The sequence below is a fragment of the Dreissena polymorpha genome, chromosome 13, assembly GCF_020536995.1.
Source record: "Dreissena polymorpha isolate Duluth1 chromosome 13, UMN_Dpol_1.0, whole genome shotgun sequence".
NCBI classification, from domain to species: Eukaryota; Metazoa; Mollusca; class Bivalvia; order Myida; family Dreissenidae; genus Dreissena; species Dreissena polymorpha.
Window position 1 is genome coordinate 38,429,238 of NC_068367.1, and position 17,947 is coordinate 38,447,184.

General features: G+C 33.1%; 2 protein-coding genes and 1 long non-coding RNA gene across 3 annotated transcripts; 1 reads left to right on the forward strand and 2 right to left on the reverse strand.

The window, feature by feature from the left end:
- The first annotated feature begins 1,245 nt into the window (after positions 1-1,245).
- On the forward strand, positions 1,246-2,288 carry LOC127856030 (uncharacterized). The gene is made up of 2 exons (XM_052392022.1): positions 1,246-1,385; positions 2,027-2,288. Exons 1-2 carry the CDS (start codon positions 1,271-1,273, stop codon positions 2,278-2,280), a joined length of 369 nt encoding a protein of 122 aa, XP_052247982.1. The 5' UTR covers positions 1,246-1,270; the 3' UTR covers positions 2,281-2,288.
- Positions 2,289-3,062: 774 nt separating this feature from the next.
- LOC127854600 (putative nuclease HARBI1) lies at positions 3,063-6,463 on the reverse strand. Its single transcript, XM_052389663.1, has 5 exons — positions 6,148-6,463; positions 5,647-5,759; positions 5,315-5,426; positions 4,678-4,769; positions 3,063-3,898 (listed from the first exon to the last, which is right to left on the reverse strand). Exons 1-5 carry the CDS (start codon positions 6,461-6,463, stop codon positions 3,617-3,619), a joined length of 915 nt encoding a protein of 304 aa, XP_052245623.1. The 3' UTR covers positions 3,063-3,616.
- Positions 6,464-11,548: 5,085 nt separating this feature from the next.
- LOC127856036 (uncharacterized) lies at positions 11,549-17,115 on the reverse strand. Its single transcript, XR_008037824.1, has 2 exons — positions 16,965-17,115; positions 11,549-11,762 (listed from the first exon to the last, which is right to left on the reverse strand). It is a non-coding gene; the product is annotated as an uncharacterized LOC127856036 (long non-coding RNA).
- Positions 17,116-17,947: the final 832 nt, after the last annotated feature.

Consider the following 17,947-nt stretch of genomic DNA (forward strand, 5'->3'; position numbering starts at 1 on the left):
CGCTCATTATTCATGCTTGTTGATTATTTTTAATACTTTGGCAAAATGTAGTTAAATGTATTTTTGATGATAAAAATAAATTTCTGAGTATTAAAAAATTATAATAGCATTAGTTAGTTCCTTTGGCCCATTAATAGTTAACAAGTAATCTCTTATCTTTATTACATATTCCTTAATCAGTGTTTATTTTTGTCAACATATTGAGAAAATATTTGTTATAATATAAAGATGTATGCTCTTAAAATACATTGGTATATGTGCTGAGAGCTTAATCTTTCAGTTAATACTATTTTTGAACTGTTCAATTCAATAGTTCAGTATTTTAGTCTTACCATGTTTTTTTTAACCCTTTCAGTGCTGGAACCGGATTTTGAAGGCCTTTGCAAAAGTTTGGATCCAGATGAGACGCCACAGAACGTGGCGTCTCATCAGGATCCAAACTTTTTGCTATTCTGATAGTATTATTGAAACAAATCGAAGAAAATGCTAATTTTTATAAATTCAGCAGACGAAATTTTAGCAAACGACAAATTTCCCAGCATGCAAAGGGTTAATAATAATCACTGCCAATTATTATTGTACATCAAAAATAAAAAATATCAATGTTGATTGTTTAATAATTTTTCAAAGATTACAGTATATGATATTTAAGTTAAAAGAATGGTTCATAAATGTACCTCGCTTAATTTCAGCCAAAAAAAAGAGTGACAGAAAAGAAACTGGAGGGGGGCCTCCAGCTGTATTAACCACCGTGGAAGACCTGGTCATAGATGGCATCCGCGACAAGCCACAGCTGATTGGCATTCCGGGTGGCATTGATTCAGGTGATTGTTATGCATGTATAATGATCTTTTTAATTTATTTTTCACTGTTGCATTTTCTTTCAAATTTGTAACATGCAATGAATATGAATGGAATATTTAGAACTGCAACCGATCTGCAATATACGTTACCAGATTATTTTGGAAACATTAAACAATGAACCATACACAATGGCTCTGCTTCAATATATTTGTCTTGTTTAATATTTAACCATTATATACATATCTGGCAATAATAATTTGTGGAATGTTAATTGGTTTTATTTTGCGATGTTTGTGATTCGAAAAATGGTGAAGGGGCATTAATAGTAACATCTGTATGTCTGGCCGTTTGTCTAAAGTTGTGACCGGTGCCAATTAGTGGTGCATCATTGTCTCATGGACACATTTCTTGTTTATTCATAGATGTTATAATTTGTTGTATTGAAGGCGTGGCAGATGTTGCTGAGATGGCAGACACTGATGAAGCCTCAGCCAAGTGTACACTAACTGTTGCTGAGTGTACATCAAAGCCTGCAACTGCCTCGAATGTAGCCACTTCTTCAACATCAAGACCATCAAAAGGTATATTTCAATATGTCAATATTTTAAGACAAAAAATCATCTTTTGACATCCTCTGAATCTGGAAGCATACTGATACATCACACTATTATTAAATTGAGTATGCAGATGATATATGAAAGTCATATTGCCTTTTACACAATAAACCAATACTCAAATAAACCAATACCCTAAACCAATCTATATTAAGAGAATATACATGTACTACAACTTGTTTCTCAGTCTCGCATGATAAACTTGATCTCTATCCGACACGCACATAATATTCTATTATTCCCATTATTTTGTGGTCGTTTATAATTAGAAAAAAGTTAAAATACTATATATTATCGGAAAACCATGGTCTAAAAATGTCGATATTAGCATAGAGCTTATATTTATACGATCGCTTGATATTCTATTGTTTTTGGTCTGGTAATAGGATAAAAAGCATGCACATAACTGAAATAATAATTAAAACTTTAAGAACTGAGTCATTTTTAACTTCACTGATGTATGAAGTTTCTTTTGTGCATATAAATTGTTCAAATCATAACTGGCATAAATCAGTTACAAAAGCATGCATGTAAACATGGATAAAATGAAGAAAGTATTTAATTTCTTAAGCACAATTTGAATTTGTCAATGTATAATTAACTTCCAGAATCGTTGAAAAAGAGAAAGAGAAACAGATGCTATGAAGAAGAGCTACTTGAGCTGGAAACAAGACGTGCACAGGCTGAGTTGGACCTGTGGTTGCAGAGGCAACAGCAGGAAAAACAGCTACATGATCTTAGAATTAAGGTGATCACAGAGGCTGCAGAGCAAGAGAGACAACTTTTTACTTTAAAAAAAGAGTTGTTAAACTCAAATATAAAGTCTGCAATGGATCAAGGCCTTCTTTTGTTTGAATCTTAAACTTAACATGTTTTTAGGGGCATATCGACTGCTAATAGACAAGTTAAATAGCTATTATTTGCAGAAACAGCTACATAGGACTGATTTATGCATGTTTTATTAATTAAATGTATAAATAATGTGTGACACTCAAATATGAATAAGTGAAACACCACTTACCATAAATAAAGGACCAAGTTTGGTAAATGATGAAAGTGCTATACTGATGGGCAGCTGGTGTTCCACTTATTCATATTTTAATGTCATACATTATTTATACATTTAATTCACATAGCATGCATGAATCAGTCCTTTGTAGATTTTGCTGCAAATAATATCCATTTAACTTGTTGTTAGCAGTAAATATGCCCCTTGAAACATGTTTGACTCAAGATATATTTGTGTCCGGTGAAATATTTAAAATGCATTTGTCTTTAGCATTTAAGACACATTTCTAGTTTCCAATATACCTGTTTAAATGAATAATACTGTTGATATGCCTATTCTTTTGTTCTAACTTGTCTTTCTTGATCTGCAGCCTCTGTGATTCTTCTCTTATCTTTTTGCTATTGATATAATACTTTGTTAGTTTATCATTATGTGAATGAATCTTTGTTTAGTTATCTTCAAATTGACTGTGAATGTTTTGTGATCAGATTCATAGGTAAAACGTTTTTCGATTCTTTTCTTAAGTTTGAGTCTTACATTTTAGACTAAAAAAGTTGGTGAATCCAAACCCTGATAATTTCATTAATGATTTTTTATGCTCTCCTTTGTAGAAGAGGGGGTATATTGTTTTGCACATGTCGGTCGGTCCGTTGGTCGGTCGGTCCGTCCATCATTTGGTTTCCGAATTATAAGTAAAGAGTGCTTAGGCCTAGTATCATAAAACTTCATAGGTACATTTATCATGAATGGCAGATAACCCCTATTAATTTTAAGGTCACTAGGTCAAAGGTCAAGGTCACAGTGACATGAAATAATAAAATAATTTCCGGAATGATAACTCAAGAATGCTTAGGCCTAGGATCTCGAAACTTCATAGGTACATTGATCATGACTGGCAGATGATCCTATTAATTTTCAGGTCACTTGGTCAAAGGTCAAGGTCACAGTGACTCAAAACAGTAAAATGGTTTCAGGATGATAACTCAAGAATATTTAGGCCTAGGATCATGAAACTTCATAGGAACATTGATCATGACTGGCAGATGACCCCTATTGATTTTCAGGTTAAAGGTCAAGATCACAGTTACAATAAACGTATGCACACAATGGCTACCACTACAACTGACAGGCCATATGGGGGGCATGCATGTTTTGCATACAGCCCTTGTTATTATATAACTATATGTTCTTAAAAGAAAGATTCTGCGATGTGGTCTCTGTAACTGTTTCCAGACCCATCTCCTTCATAAACAACACGTGGCTGATCTGTGTCATCCTCACATGTTCGTGAAAACATGTCTTGCCTCTCTAATCCAATGTTATGAAGAATGACACACGCGACTGTTATTTTGGCTGCTCTGTCAGGTTTTACTCTAAGTCCATAATGTAGACATGGAAACCTACGCTTGAGAACGCCAAAAGCTTGCTCGATCACCACTCTTGTTCGACATAAGGATATGTTAAACCGTTCCTGTAAATGAAACAACATACTAATAATATTGCAATCATTCCACTAAATGTTAAGAACTAATGCTAGTTTGGTGACATTTCTTTATGCCTGTAAGTAAATATTAAACCTTTTCATGATGATTAGTATTTATGCCCTTCTTCGAAGAAGAGGGGGTATATTGCTTTGCTCATGTCGGTCTGTCGGTCGGTCCGTCCACCAGGTGGTTGTCAGACGATAACTCAAGAACGCTTGTGCCTAGGATCATGAAACTTCATAGGTACATTGATCATGACTAGCAGATGACCCCTATTGATTTTGAGGTCACTAGGTCAAAGGTCAAGGTCACAGTGACCTGAAATAGTAAAATGGTTTCCGGATGATAACTCAAGAACGCATACGCCTAGGATCATGAAACTTCATAGGTAGATTGATCATGACTTGCAGATGACCCCTATTGATTTTGAGGTCACAAGGTCAAAGGTCAAGGTCACGGTGACCCGAAATAGTAAAATGATATTCAGATGATAACTCAAGAACACTTTTGCCTAGGATCATGACACTTCATAGGTACATTGATCGTGACTCGCAGATGACCCCTATTGATTTTCAGGTCACTAGGTCAAAGGTCAAGGTCACAGTGACAAAAACGTATTCACACAATGGCTGCCACTACAACGGACAGCCCATATGGGGGGCATGCATGTTTTACAAACAGCCCTTGTTTTGTTTAATCTAAGGTTAACAAAATTTAATTCTGAATATATGTTACATTGTTTTAAAGATCCATTTAATAACTATACCTTACAAGGACTGTCGGTGTTTTGATATGGTGTCATAAGATACCTCTTGCATCCATAGCCAGAGTCACCAAGCAGAAGACCGTCGATTTCACCTGTTATAATAAAAAAGAAAGATCATTTTGCAGCACTGTAATGTCAAACAACGATATCAAGCAGTGTATTGTTTAATGCATGCAAGTTTATGACATGGTTATAACGTTATTGATGTAATATGTTGTTGTTTATGTTACATTTAAATAATTGTGATATTAGTTACTGTGATCATTTGGAATGATGTGATTTCAATGAAGTTCAATTTTTGTTGTTAGTATGAATTATTTATTGGGCTGATGAGACGCTAATTCAATTGTGTCATTGCGTAAAAAAGTGATGTTTTAAGTTGCTTTCATTTGTCAAATGTGATGTGATAATAATACATGTGATCGTTTTAAAAGCTGTTATATAAAATAAAACCAGACTTGACAGATAGATAGATGGATGGATGGATGGATGGATGGATGGATGGATAATTTATATATATGGCTGGTGATCAAACCTACTTGAAAAGATGGAAACGCTTCAATAAAATAAAATTGTGCTTGTTAATTAATGAATAAAATCATAATACTGTGTAGTCTTCATGTAATTGTCATTATACCTCTTTCAAAGCGCTGACGTATGGCGCTTTCACGAAAGATCCTTGAATCGTGAACGCTCCCAGGCCACTTTGCGACTACGTCAACAAACCGAAAAGTGGCATCACAAATCATCTATAGAGCAAAAAGAAACCACAAATCTTAATAAAATTCACACTGCACAATGTCATTTTGTCTGATATCACAATAATACAAGTAAACAACAGAACATCCAATTGTCACTAGTTTCGTTTTGCAATTTTCACTGTGAACAGACAACCTTTAAACATATATAATCTAAAAAAAATACAAGTTGAGGAAATGTTCATGGACTTTATTTCACTTATTGTTTTACCTGTACATTAAGGGAGTGAAATCCCTTTCTGTTCACATACTCGTCTTCGTTGGCGCTAGGCGCTTGAATACGGATATGTGTCCCATCAATCACACCAACCACTTGGGGGAAACCTTTAAAGACAATAACATTGTTAGCCTAATCGACATTTGTATTTGATAATTTGATACTAATTTGAGTATACTACAAACAAAGTTTCCGCAATTTTTTTTTCAAACGTTACAAGTTCAATCTTCTGTCTTTCATGTCAATATATGTGTTCCCAAAAATAACAATCACTAATAAACAGTTATGTTTATTATACTTATCAAACACGTAATATACTTAATATACACGTATGTTATTTCAAGACGTATAAATCTAGCACACAGTACTCATACAACGTTTTGAATTGTGCCCGATTCGACTAAGAAACATTTAACTCCCCTTATTTGTTTACTTGACAACCAATCAAAAATCATTAAATTGTCCGATTAAATTATATTGAGAGCTAATACGCACCAGCGATGTTATAAAACTGTTTTTGCACCGTCCGTTGCACATTTTCGATATTTGGGAAGAAAACAAAGTCATTTAGATGTAGACACACGCTGTCCGTGAATTGCTTGACCGCTCTAGATACACTGGACCTTGAGATTCCATGCAGCCCTGCCGTCACAATGTGGTGTGTGCCAGTTGCAAGGAAATGCAATGCTGCTAAAGTTGAAATGAGCAGCGGAAGAGGACAAGAACGTTTAGTAGCCCTCTCCAAATTCAGCATGTTGACAAGAAACAGAATAGTTTCCGGGAAAAACCGGTACCGTTCACGAATTTCCATCGGGGACAAAGTTTCCAATGGGTTCGTTCGATCACGGAAAACTCTCCTATCCATTGGAAGCAATTCATTTATGTATCGAGCGCGACGAAGACGTCTTTCAATGTCGGCCATATTGTTTTCTTACCATGGTGATTGTCATCAATTTTCAATTTGACAATGCCCAATATCAATTTCAATTTCAGTGTCATTGATTGCAATTTGAAAATCGATTTTGGATGTCATTTGACATTGATTTTCTTTGTGAACACCAAGTTTGAGAACCGATGACAAAAATTGAAAATCAATGTCACTTGACATTGAAAATCGATGTCAATTTGCTTTGTGAACACGGGGCCAGGTTTTGTGACAATTTTGTCCCTTGTTTTAAATTATTTTTTAAAATATATAGCTTTGTTGTTATTACAATAATAATATAACAATAATGCAGATGATTTCTATTGATGGATAATTGTGTTGAATGCTGTTTTATTAGCTCACCTGAGCGATAGCTCGGGGAGAGCTATTGTGATCACTCAGCGTCCGGCGTCCGTCCGTCCGTCTGTCTGTAAACAATTTGTAAACATCTTCTTCTACTAAACCATTGAGCCAATTTCAACTAAATTTCATGTGGAGCATCCCTAGGTCATGGGACAAAAGAATTGATAAAAAATTTTTGATCAGATAACCAAGATGGCCGCCATGACCATATATGGTAAAAACCTTTAAAACTCTTCTTGTCAGAAACCGCTCATCAGATTTTCAAAAAATTTCACAGGGATGACCTTTGAAAGCTCCCCTGAAAAAGTTGTTCAAAGAAATTTGATTCGTCAAAAAACATGGCCGCAGGAGCTCGTTGAACTTTGCATGTTTATTCGTTTTTGCCTATTTTGTGAAAACTTTCATTTGAATGATAATTTAAGAATGCATACGCGGCCAACAGGGCACACTCTGAACAATATTACTGAAGCAACTGGTCTGTAATTCTAAATCTATAATTATCAGTCCAATGAAACATCATCCTTTTAGTAAAATACAGTGAATCAGTAAAAATATTATCAGAATATGAGATTTTTTGTATATTTTGTAATTTAAATATTGTGTTAATGTTTAATTTTGTTAATTAATATAAATATAAGCAGGACAGGGGAGGTAATAAACTACAGGGGAAACAAATGCAATAAGTTTAAATTTATTGTTACAGATTTGCCTCCCTTGTAATATATTTAAATTTTACCAAATGTAAGGCTAACTGCATTTTTTAATGCATACTACTACTACTACTACTACTACTACTACTACTACTACTACTACTACTGCTACTACTGCTGCTGCTGCTGCAGCTGCTGCTTCTACTACTACTACTACTTCTACTACTACTACTACTACTACTACTACTACTACTACTACTACTACTACTACTACTACTTCTACTGCTACTACTACTACTACTACTACTACTACTACTATTACTACTATTACTACTACTACTACTACTACTACTACTACTACTACTACTGCTGCTCTACTACTACTACTACTACTACTACTACTACTACTACTACTACTACTACTACTACTACTACTACTTCTACTACTTCTACTACTGCTCTACTACTACTACTACTACTACTACTACTACTACTACTACTACTACTACTACTTCTACTACTACAACTACTACTACTACTACTACTACTACTACTACTACTACTACTATTACTTCTATTTCTTCTGCTACCACCAACACCACCTACTTCTACTACTACTCTATTACTACTACTACTACTACTACTACTACTACTACTACTACTACTACTACTACTACTACTACTATTTCTTCTGCCACCACCACCACCACCACTACCACCACCACCACCACCATTCACAGTGACAAAAAACGTATTCACACAATGGCTGCTACTACAACTTATAGCCCATTTAGGGGGGCATGCATGTTTTACAAACAGCCCTTGTTATTTTGAACTCCACCTTCCCAGAATAGTTTAGTTCCTTTGGGTCTCAGGTGAGCACCTTAGGGCTCATGGCCCTCTTGTTTAAAATTGTGGTAAAACATTTGTTAGGATTTGTTACAACACAATGCAATGTAATATGCAGAGGACTAGACAGACATTTGATCAATTAATATTTTGGCCTTGCTCTGTGAAAAGGGGGTTTAAGGCAAGTGGGTAAAGTGTCGTACCAGATTAGCCTGTGCAGTCCGCACGACACTTTCCGCCTTAACTGTATTTTTGCTAAGAAGAAACAAAAAATATCATCACAAAAGAAAGTGTCGTCCCTTATAACAGAGTGCGACTTGATTTTTAAGTTGAATTTGTACAATTTAATTTTTTCATTTCAAAACAATTATTTTTGTTAATTATTAATTAAGAGCAAAGTCACTGTCAGTTAGGAACATGAATAAAACTTAGGAAGAAGCCTTTTGATTTTGATGTCAAAAGTTTAAGGCCATCAAAAGAAGCTTGTTAGATGTCACATTGAGGCCATAATCGATATCATCAAAGATCAAGGTCACAGGTGCTTGAATCATGAAATGGTTTTATACACATTATCTAGAGAATTCTTTAATAGGTTTTGTTTATTTAGTTTGGGGGCTAGTCTTGAGAAGGATGAAGGATGAATGGAAATCTGTTCTCATCAGAGCAACATACAACACAAATTAGTTATTTCCGTAGTGGATTATTTTCTGTTTGGAATGTTGTAACAGTTAAATGGTCATATTAAATCACAAAAGAATGTGTCTGTACTAACATACATCATATTCTAATTAGTGTCCCTAAATTTCACACCTGTTTCCATCTGTGGTGTTTTTGATCCTTAAAAAATGTGTTCATTTGTTTTGTATAGATTTGTAGAAAAAGATTTGTTTTGCTAATAACCGGTAACCATTTACAATTTTGTTAGCAGAAATTCTATTTTATTTATGTGCAGGCAAATTCAATTGTAAAGGTGGTTGATTAGCACATTTTGTTTTACACATATTGCTTGCATGGCAATAATAAACTCTTGGGTTACTTTTAGAAAGCAACATGCACTGTTTGATCCTTTTATTTAAAAACGTTGTGATTATTTTACGTTTTAATTTATTACAAAATATAAGGAGAATGCAATCATATATTCTGTTGGCATTTTAATGAAACAATATGTATTTGGTTCAGAAGTCTTCTGCTACATTGTTTAACTAATACAAAGCAAACATTTTTAAGCTCCTCGGTTAAACTTATATTAACAAACCCAAAAATAACTTTTGAACATCAACTGTGTACTTTCAAATTTATCATTGGGCTGTTTAAGTCTATTCGTTCCAAAACACATCGCTCAATTTAGTCTGTATTACCCTCAAATGCCCTCAAGTTCCTTTATTAGTTTTTCTCCTATTACCTTTCTAATATTGTTGGTACAATTTATACACCACGTTTTTTCTATTGACCCCACAATTTTACAGAAATGTAATCTATAAACCTAATAAACTTCAGTTATTTCTCATTAAGAAGGAGTGTGCAAGTAGATTATTCCCATGTGAACTATATGATGTCTTGATTAACAATTTAGGTCCTCTTTTTTCGTAAGTATTTTCGATAGGCTGAATTCAGAAATGGTGATCAGGTAACTCCCAGTAGTCATATAATGTAATATTTTCTGATGTTATTTAGTATTTGATTTGATTCCAGTTTTAAAAGCTTAACAGCATTATTGCAGTGGCAAATTTTAAAAAATAGAATCTGTAAAATAATATTTTTGTGATGTTAGTAATCCTAATGTGCTTAAAGTTTTAACATATTTAACATATACAGCTGAAGATTTGTTTTCTTTCATATGTTTTGAAGTTTTTAGCAAATATAATGTTTATTTTGTGTTTAAATGTATATATACACATATATATACTTAGTTATTGATTTTTAGTTTCTTTTTTTTAGCTTTCCATAAAACAGTATGCAATGATTTCTCCATTTGTTGGTTTGTGAAGAGCCTAACGGCCCTTAATGATGAGAAAAATCATTTGTTTTGTTTAATGACCTTACATTAACTAATTGATACTTTACATTAGTCAAGTTTATACAAGAAATTTGTCTGTTTAATAGAAAATAAATTGCAATAATTATGTTAATATTATATGTTATAGTTTTGTCAATTTCATCTGAGAAAGGCCAAAGAAACAAGAAATATCTTTAAAAAAACATATAAGGCATTGATTGTGGTCTGTGTTTATGAATGATCAAAAGTTATATCTATGAGATCCAAAAAAGCGGAATGCCTTTTTTCTGTGCAGTGCTTAGCTGCATCACACGCAAATCAATTACAGGGTGTTGCGCCAGATTTCGTGGCTTATTTCGCTTTATTAGGTATTATTACTCAGATATCTATATTTACAGAATAGATAAATACAAGAAGCATGAAAATAAATGAAAGCATATAGGTCAGCAGGCAACACTCGAATATTACTTGTTTCCATTATTAATAGTATCGTGAATCATCATGCTCATGCTTGATAAAATGGTCTAAATGGATAAATGTTTCTAATTAAATTAATCAACATTGGTGCTTGTCATGCAATTGTTGAAAACACATTAAAAATCTGTGATGAACATACCATAATAATAATCGCCGAATATCTTTATTTAGTATCTTTCTGATCAAAATAAACTTCAAGTGCACATAGTTTACGGTTTATATAATGATTTCTGTAACTGACCGCAAACTGACCTTGATACCTTGCGGGTTGGAATGCAATGCATTAAAATGAGGTAACAATTCCACTGCTGGAACGACGGCTTTTTTAAAGCTTTAAACATTTACGTGTTTAACGGTCAATTTCGAATATTTTCGTCAAAGCGTATATCAGGTTACTGAACAACAGTACTTATATGATCTTAAATTTATGAGTGCACAGAATGCAATATCGTAGTAATTACCAAATATGAGAACACAGCCTTAAAGGGATCTTTTCACGCTTTGGTAAATTGACAAAATTGAAAAAAGTTGTTTCAGATTCGCAAATTTTCGTTTTAGTTATGATATTTGTGAGGAAACAGTAATACTGAACATTTACCATGGTCTAATATAGCCATTATATGCATCTTTTGACGATTTTAAAACCTAAAAATTATAAAGCGTTGCAACGCGAAACGATTGAATAATTTGGAGAGTTCTGTTTTTGTCGTTAAATTTTGTGAAACTACGAAGATTGCTTATATAAGGTATAAAATACGTCATGCATGTGTACTTGGCGGAATAGCTCAGTAGGCTAAAGCGTTTTTACTTCAGGACTCTGGCAGGACTCTAGGGGTCACTGGTTCGAAACCTGGTCCGGGCAATGTTCTTTTCCTTTTTTAAATTTTATTCTTGATTTTTTACTGGAGCTTTTACGATCCAATGTTTTCATTTATCGATATAAAGCATTTAATGAATAAGTTAAAAAATGCCAAAATCTGTGAAAAGGCCCCTTTAACATAATGTTATTGTGAAATCTGTTTGTAGATTGCACGTTTTCTACTGCGAAAAGTTTCAGGCCTACCGGCGGGATATTGTATATTCAAATTGATTGGTCGCTTACAAAGGTGAGGCTAAGGTGAAAAGCTGGCGTATACAGCTACGCCGAAAAAAATAGACATCTGGAGAATCTTTTAGCTTCTCTTATTGATAGCCTGCGTGCTATGTAATCGCACACAAAAATGACACTCCCTGTAAAAATTTAACATTGATTTTATAAGATTAAATTTATATAAATTGCTACTATTTCAGAAAAGACAAGAATCTTACTCTCTGATAGTTGCTATGCCAACAGAGAAATATGATATTTCTTTACAATTTATAACTGCTTTCTCTCTAAGATTAAAAACCAACGAGCATCTTTGTGGTTTTAGTACATCGATTTTGTTACATGGTATATAATACCATATTTTTGAAAATAAAAGAGTTTTCTGTTTTCAATATTTCATTTTAATGATGTCATTTCTTCTGGGTGCAGTTAACTGTTGAATTATAAATAATTATGTTGTTGATTTATATTATTTTGCTTATTATTATAATGTCTATGTGTGGGTTGGATGAAGTTGCTTTGTACATTTGTAATGTTGTGATGAAATTATTTTTGTATCACATGCTACATCTTGTTTTCTATGTAATATAACCATAACAATTTTGTTTTCTTAAACATTTGTAAATAGCTTTTTGAGCATTTTCATGGCTACTTTTTGTTTGACTGACCACCATTGCTCATTATATGATTTTGCAGAAATTACTTTGCAAAATCAAGTAATGTGACATGAAATGTAAATAGCTTTCCGTTTTATCATGACCTTTATATTAATATTAATAATCTTTGCTTATTTGAAAGCTCATGATAAAAAATCTCTTACACTGATCGTCATTTCAGACCATGATTTATAATCCCCTCACTTTTCGGAGAAAAAGTGGGGATTATGTGGTTATCTCCACCGTATGTCCGTCCTGGCCACTATCTCCTCCTACACTTTTAGCACTAGAACCTTGAAACTTACACACATGGTAGCTATGAGCATATGTGTGACGGAGACAGCGAAGGAATTTTGATCTGACCCCAGGGTCAAAAGTTATGGGGGTTGTGGTGGGGCCGGGTCAGAGATTTTCCTGTGAAAGCGATTCGAAAAAGGGTCATAGCTACTGTGTCCCTTCAGATATTGCTTTCATATTTGTTATGCATGTGTATCTGGACAAGACCTTTACATGCGCATACAATTTTTTACCCCTTTGACCTTGACCTTGAACTTAGGGTCTGCATTTAGATTTTGAAATCTATTATGTGGTTATCTCAGCCGTCTGTCCGTCCGTCCGACCGTCCTGGCCACTATCTCCTCCTACACTATTAGCACAAGAACCTTGAAACTTACACACATGGTGGCTATGAGCATATGTGCGACAGTGAACTATTTGGAATTTTGATCTGACCCCTGGGTCAAAAGTTATGGGGGTTTGGGTGGGGCCGGGTCAGAGATTTTCACTCATTTTTTTAGGTTATTTTACATTAACTTCTTCATTTCTACACCGATTTACTTCAAATTGATACTGAACATCTCTTGACAATACGGTCAATCTCAACTATGCATGGCCCCATTACCAACCCTGGGGCGCCCCTGGGTCAAACATGCTGCGTGGGGATAGGCGTCGGCCTCTGCCGCGCCATTTCTAGTTAAACTTGTCCAGATAGTTAAATTTGTTAAGAAGCGAGCCTTCGGTAAGCTTTTGGCGATTTCTGAACTGGTTTAATAAAATAATATATGAAATGACCACTCATGTCAGATCCTATGACCACTTATGTCAGATCCTTTAACCACTTATGTCAGATCCTATGACCACTCATGTCAGATCCTATAAGTTTGTCATGTTATGTGTCTTTTGTTAAAGCTGTGTTAATAGGTACTTAAGTTATGTTTTTTATCCAAAAGCATTTATTTGTTATATTAAGAGCAATTTTGCCACCGGTGAATTTATTGTTTTTCCTTATTTGAAAGCTTATGTAACTGAATGTATTATTTGACCCAATGGTTATGCATGATCGAGTTACAATTAGTTAACTTTAATGAAATACCTGTAAGATGTACACAATTGATGTTTTTTTCTACCAAATTGTTACTTTATCATAGGAGAATGTAAAATGTAAATAATTATAAGTTATACTTCAATTTGAGGATTTAACTATAGTACATATGTAATAATATAATATGTGTTGAAAGTAGCATACATAAGTTGTTTTCAAAGCTTTAAGTAGTAAAATTGTTACAGTTAAACTGTTATGCTTGATTGTAAAGATTTAATTCGTAATAATGTAGTTTTATAATTGTTATATTAATTTAAAGCTTTAAATCGCAGGTTATTATTTAAATCCAAAAGTCTTTACTAATATTTTGGATACAATTACTCGTTCATCGTATGGTAAGTGTTTAATTTGAAGCATTACCTTAAAAATTCTTAATCGTCAAACTAATTTGTTTAACCTACTTGAAGCATTATTTGTAGAGCTAAAATATTACATGTATACATTCATGCATGAATTTGAAGCATTTACATGGACAATTTATTATGTACTTCATGTTCACCCTTTATTTCAATTACTTAAAAGATTTGTTCTACAGGTATTTTGAACAACCTTCCTCGTCATGGTCCCCGTCCATCTATCCCAGCGCTAAGCCATCATGGTATCTATACCATTCGTACAAATGAGCATACCCATGCAAAGCTGTCACCTAGGTGGAATGAAGCTTCCGTGACAAACGTGTGACGCAACGGTTAGTGCTTGCTTAGCAACTGAATGGAGATATTCTGTACCCTAAAACTGAACAATTGAATTACATTTGATTCTTTATTTCCCTGGGAAATGATAAGGGAATAAATGTTCTGATTATTTTGGCAATTAAGAGACTGGATTCGACTGGGAAATATAATTATAATTTTAGTGTCCAATATTCACGTTTTTTAAGTCAATTGGTACTTGACATTCTAATAAAAAAATTACCTTCAAAGTGAAAAGTGACACTCAAATGGAAATTCAATAGATATTGTTTTATACCAAGTCATTTTTTTTCCATTCAGAATTATTTCACTGATAGTGAACAAAGTAATTATTTAAAGCAAACATTGAATAAAAATTGTTTTGCACGCATTAAATTTGTTATATGAAGAATTATTTCACTGATAACAAAAAACTATCTTTGCAATAAAATCCATTTTAAATTGTCTGGTCTGGTCAAGAAATAATAAAATTAAAAAACGATTTTTTAAAAACTGACAATCACGTAGTTATATAAAGTATTATAAAATTATAAAAGTGAGTGCATAGAACCATAATTATCAGTTTCCAGCTCAGATTGCTGTTGTTTATTTAATAATATATTGTATAGACATTTTAATATGTTGTTCATTTCAATTAAGCTAAAATGCTGACATCATGTCAGAATCAAATATTCCAACAATTATTTTGATTAAGACCATCAGCTATCTGACAACAATAACTGTGTGATAAATCAAAGCTTTCAGCAATATTAACTGTGATCCATATTATGCAAATGTAATTTGCGTGATGGATAATTCTTATACTAGTTCTAATTGTGCTGCTTTAATTAGCAACTTGCTATTTACATAAATGTCAGGATAATTAATCAGTGTTTTAGGACATTGTTAAGTATAATTTTTTCAACAGCAAATGAGTTGCTAATATTCATTATTGTTAATCATTGAGGACCTTTTGAACTTTTATTGCAAGAAAGGTATTAACATTTCTTGAACGACAAATACATGTAATGTGATAATCAAATAATCTGTCCATAGCCAATATAACATAACACATGGATGACTTTTTTATTGTAAAATATTAGTTTCCGTATTTAACATGGCGATTTTTGTTGCATATATTTTTACCTGGGTATACAATATGCATGACATGATTTAATTATATTTCTTTTACAAGAAAATGTAAAAATAGAAAACATTCAGCTTTTTTAAGAATCAAAATTATCATTATTAACAAGGGCCCAACCATGTGTCCATTCAGAATATCTCGGTTCTGTTGCAAGACAAGTGCATGGAAGGCATGTGTATGTGCCTGTTGCATTCCCCTTATAGAGGATATGCCCTGCTTGTATAGGTAGTTTGTTAGTTACAGGCCATACTGGCAAATAGTTTGATTATATGTATGTATAATTGCGATATTCGCTTATGAACCTTTCTAGCAGCATGTGAATACAGATTGTGAAGCAGTTGTGATTGTGAATGCAGTATGCAAAAGCAGTTATCATCATGAATGCAGCCTTTTAAAGCAGATATCATCCTGAATGCAGTTTGTCACAGCAGATATCATCCTGAATGCAGTTTATCACAGCAGATAGCATCCTGAATGACGCTTAATTGTGAAACAGATATAATCCTAAAGAAGATATCATCATAAATGCAGTATGTCAAAGCGGTGTTTATCATGAACACAGGATGTATAAGAACTTTTTTATCAGAATGATGTCTATTTGTAGAAATATTTTGTTCAGTGACTGGTTGTACTTTGCAGACATTTTGATGATTTTATAGTTACTTGTAAAATGTTCTTTATAATATCTATGAAAAACATGTGCACTATACATGACCCTGAGCTGGTTAAATAATGTAATATTAAAGGGATCTTTTCACGCTTTGGTAAATTGACAAAATAGAAAAAAGTTGTTTCAGATTCGCAAATTTTCGTTTTAGTTATGATATTTGTGAGGAAACAGTAATACTGAACATTTACCATGGTCTAATATAGCCATTATATGCATCTTTTGACGTTTTTAAAACCTAAAAATTATAAAGCGTTGCAACGCGAAACGATTGAATAATTTGGAGAGTTCTGTTTTTGTCGTTAAATTTTGTGAAACTACGAAGATTGCTTATATAAGGTATAAAATACATCAGGTATGTGTACTTGGCGGAATAGCTCAGTAGGCTGAAGTGTTTTTACTTCAGGACTCTGGCAGGACTCTAGGGGTCACTGGTTCGAAACCTGGTCCGGGCAATGTTCTTTTCCTTTTTTAAATTTTATTCTTGATTTTTTACTGGAGCTTTTACGATCCAATGTTTACATTTATCGATATAAAGCATTTAATGAATAAGTTAAAAAATGCCAAAATCTGTGAAAAGGCCCCTTTAATATTACTCTATATACAAACGCTTTTTAAATTTGATTACTGTGTTTGAATAATGCAAAATGTCCCTTACACAATGTAGCAATTACCGTACTAGTTGAATGTTCCAGACACTGTAATTACAAATATACAATATTACTTGCAATGGTTTATAATACAGGTACGAACACTCTTGCATGATGTTATGATATTACATTTGCGTGATTTTTAATAACTGTTGAGTGATGCAGGAAATATATAACAGACTCCGGAAAAACTTTGCCAATCCAAAATTGTGCAAAACTTTACTAATTTTTTTCTTGAAGATATTAACATTTTTGATAAAATTTTGCAATCAAATGCTTTTTGGTGATCATTTATTGATGGGTGTTAAAATATTTCAAATTATTTAATAAACAAAGTATGTTGAAAATAGCCTTTCCCATGGGATTTTTCATTTTGTATCAAAGAAAATTGAACAAAATCAGTGCCAATTAACTTTAACACTGCTTTAAATTGATAATTAAGTCCATGCATAAAGCGGGAAAAAAGTCCCATTGAAAAAGAATATCTTATTAGAAAACAAAAAATCCCATGGGAAAATGCAAAAATCGAATTGGAAGACCAACAATACTTTTGCATAGTGAAAAAAACACATTTTTAGCAAAACCAATCAATCATCAATCATAATTAAGACTACTCACATGCTTTATCTCAAGAGGCAAATCTTCAAGAAAAAAGGTACTTAAGTTTGCAAACTTTTGGTTTCACATAGTCTCTATGGGGCCGTTATATATATATGCCTTTGAAAATGTATGAGACTTCGTAGTTAAAATAGCATGATCATTTATGATGAGCATGT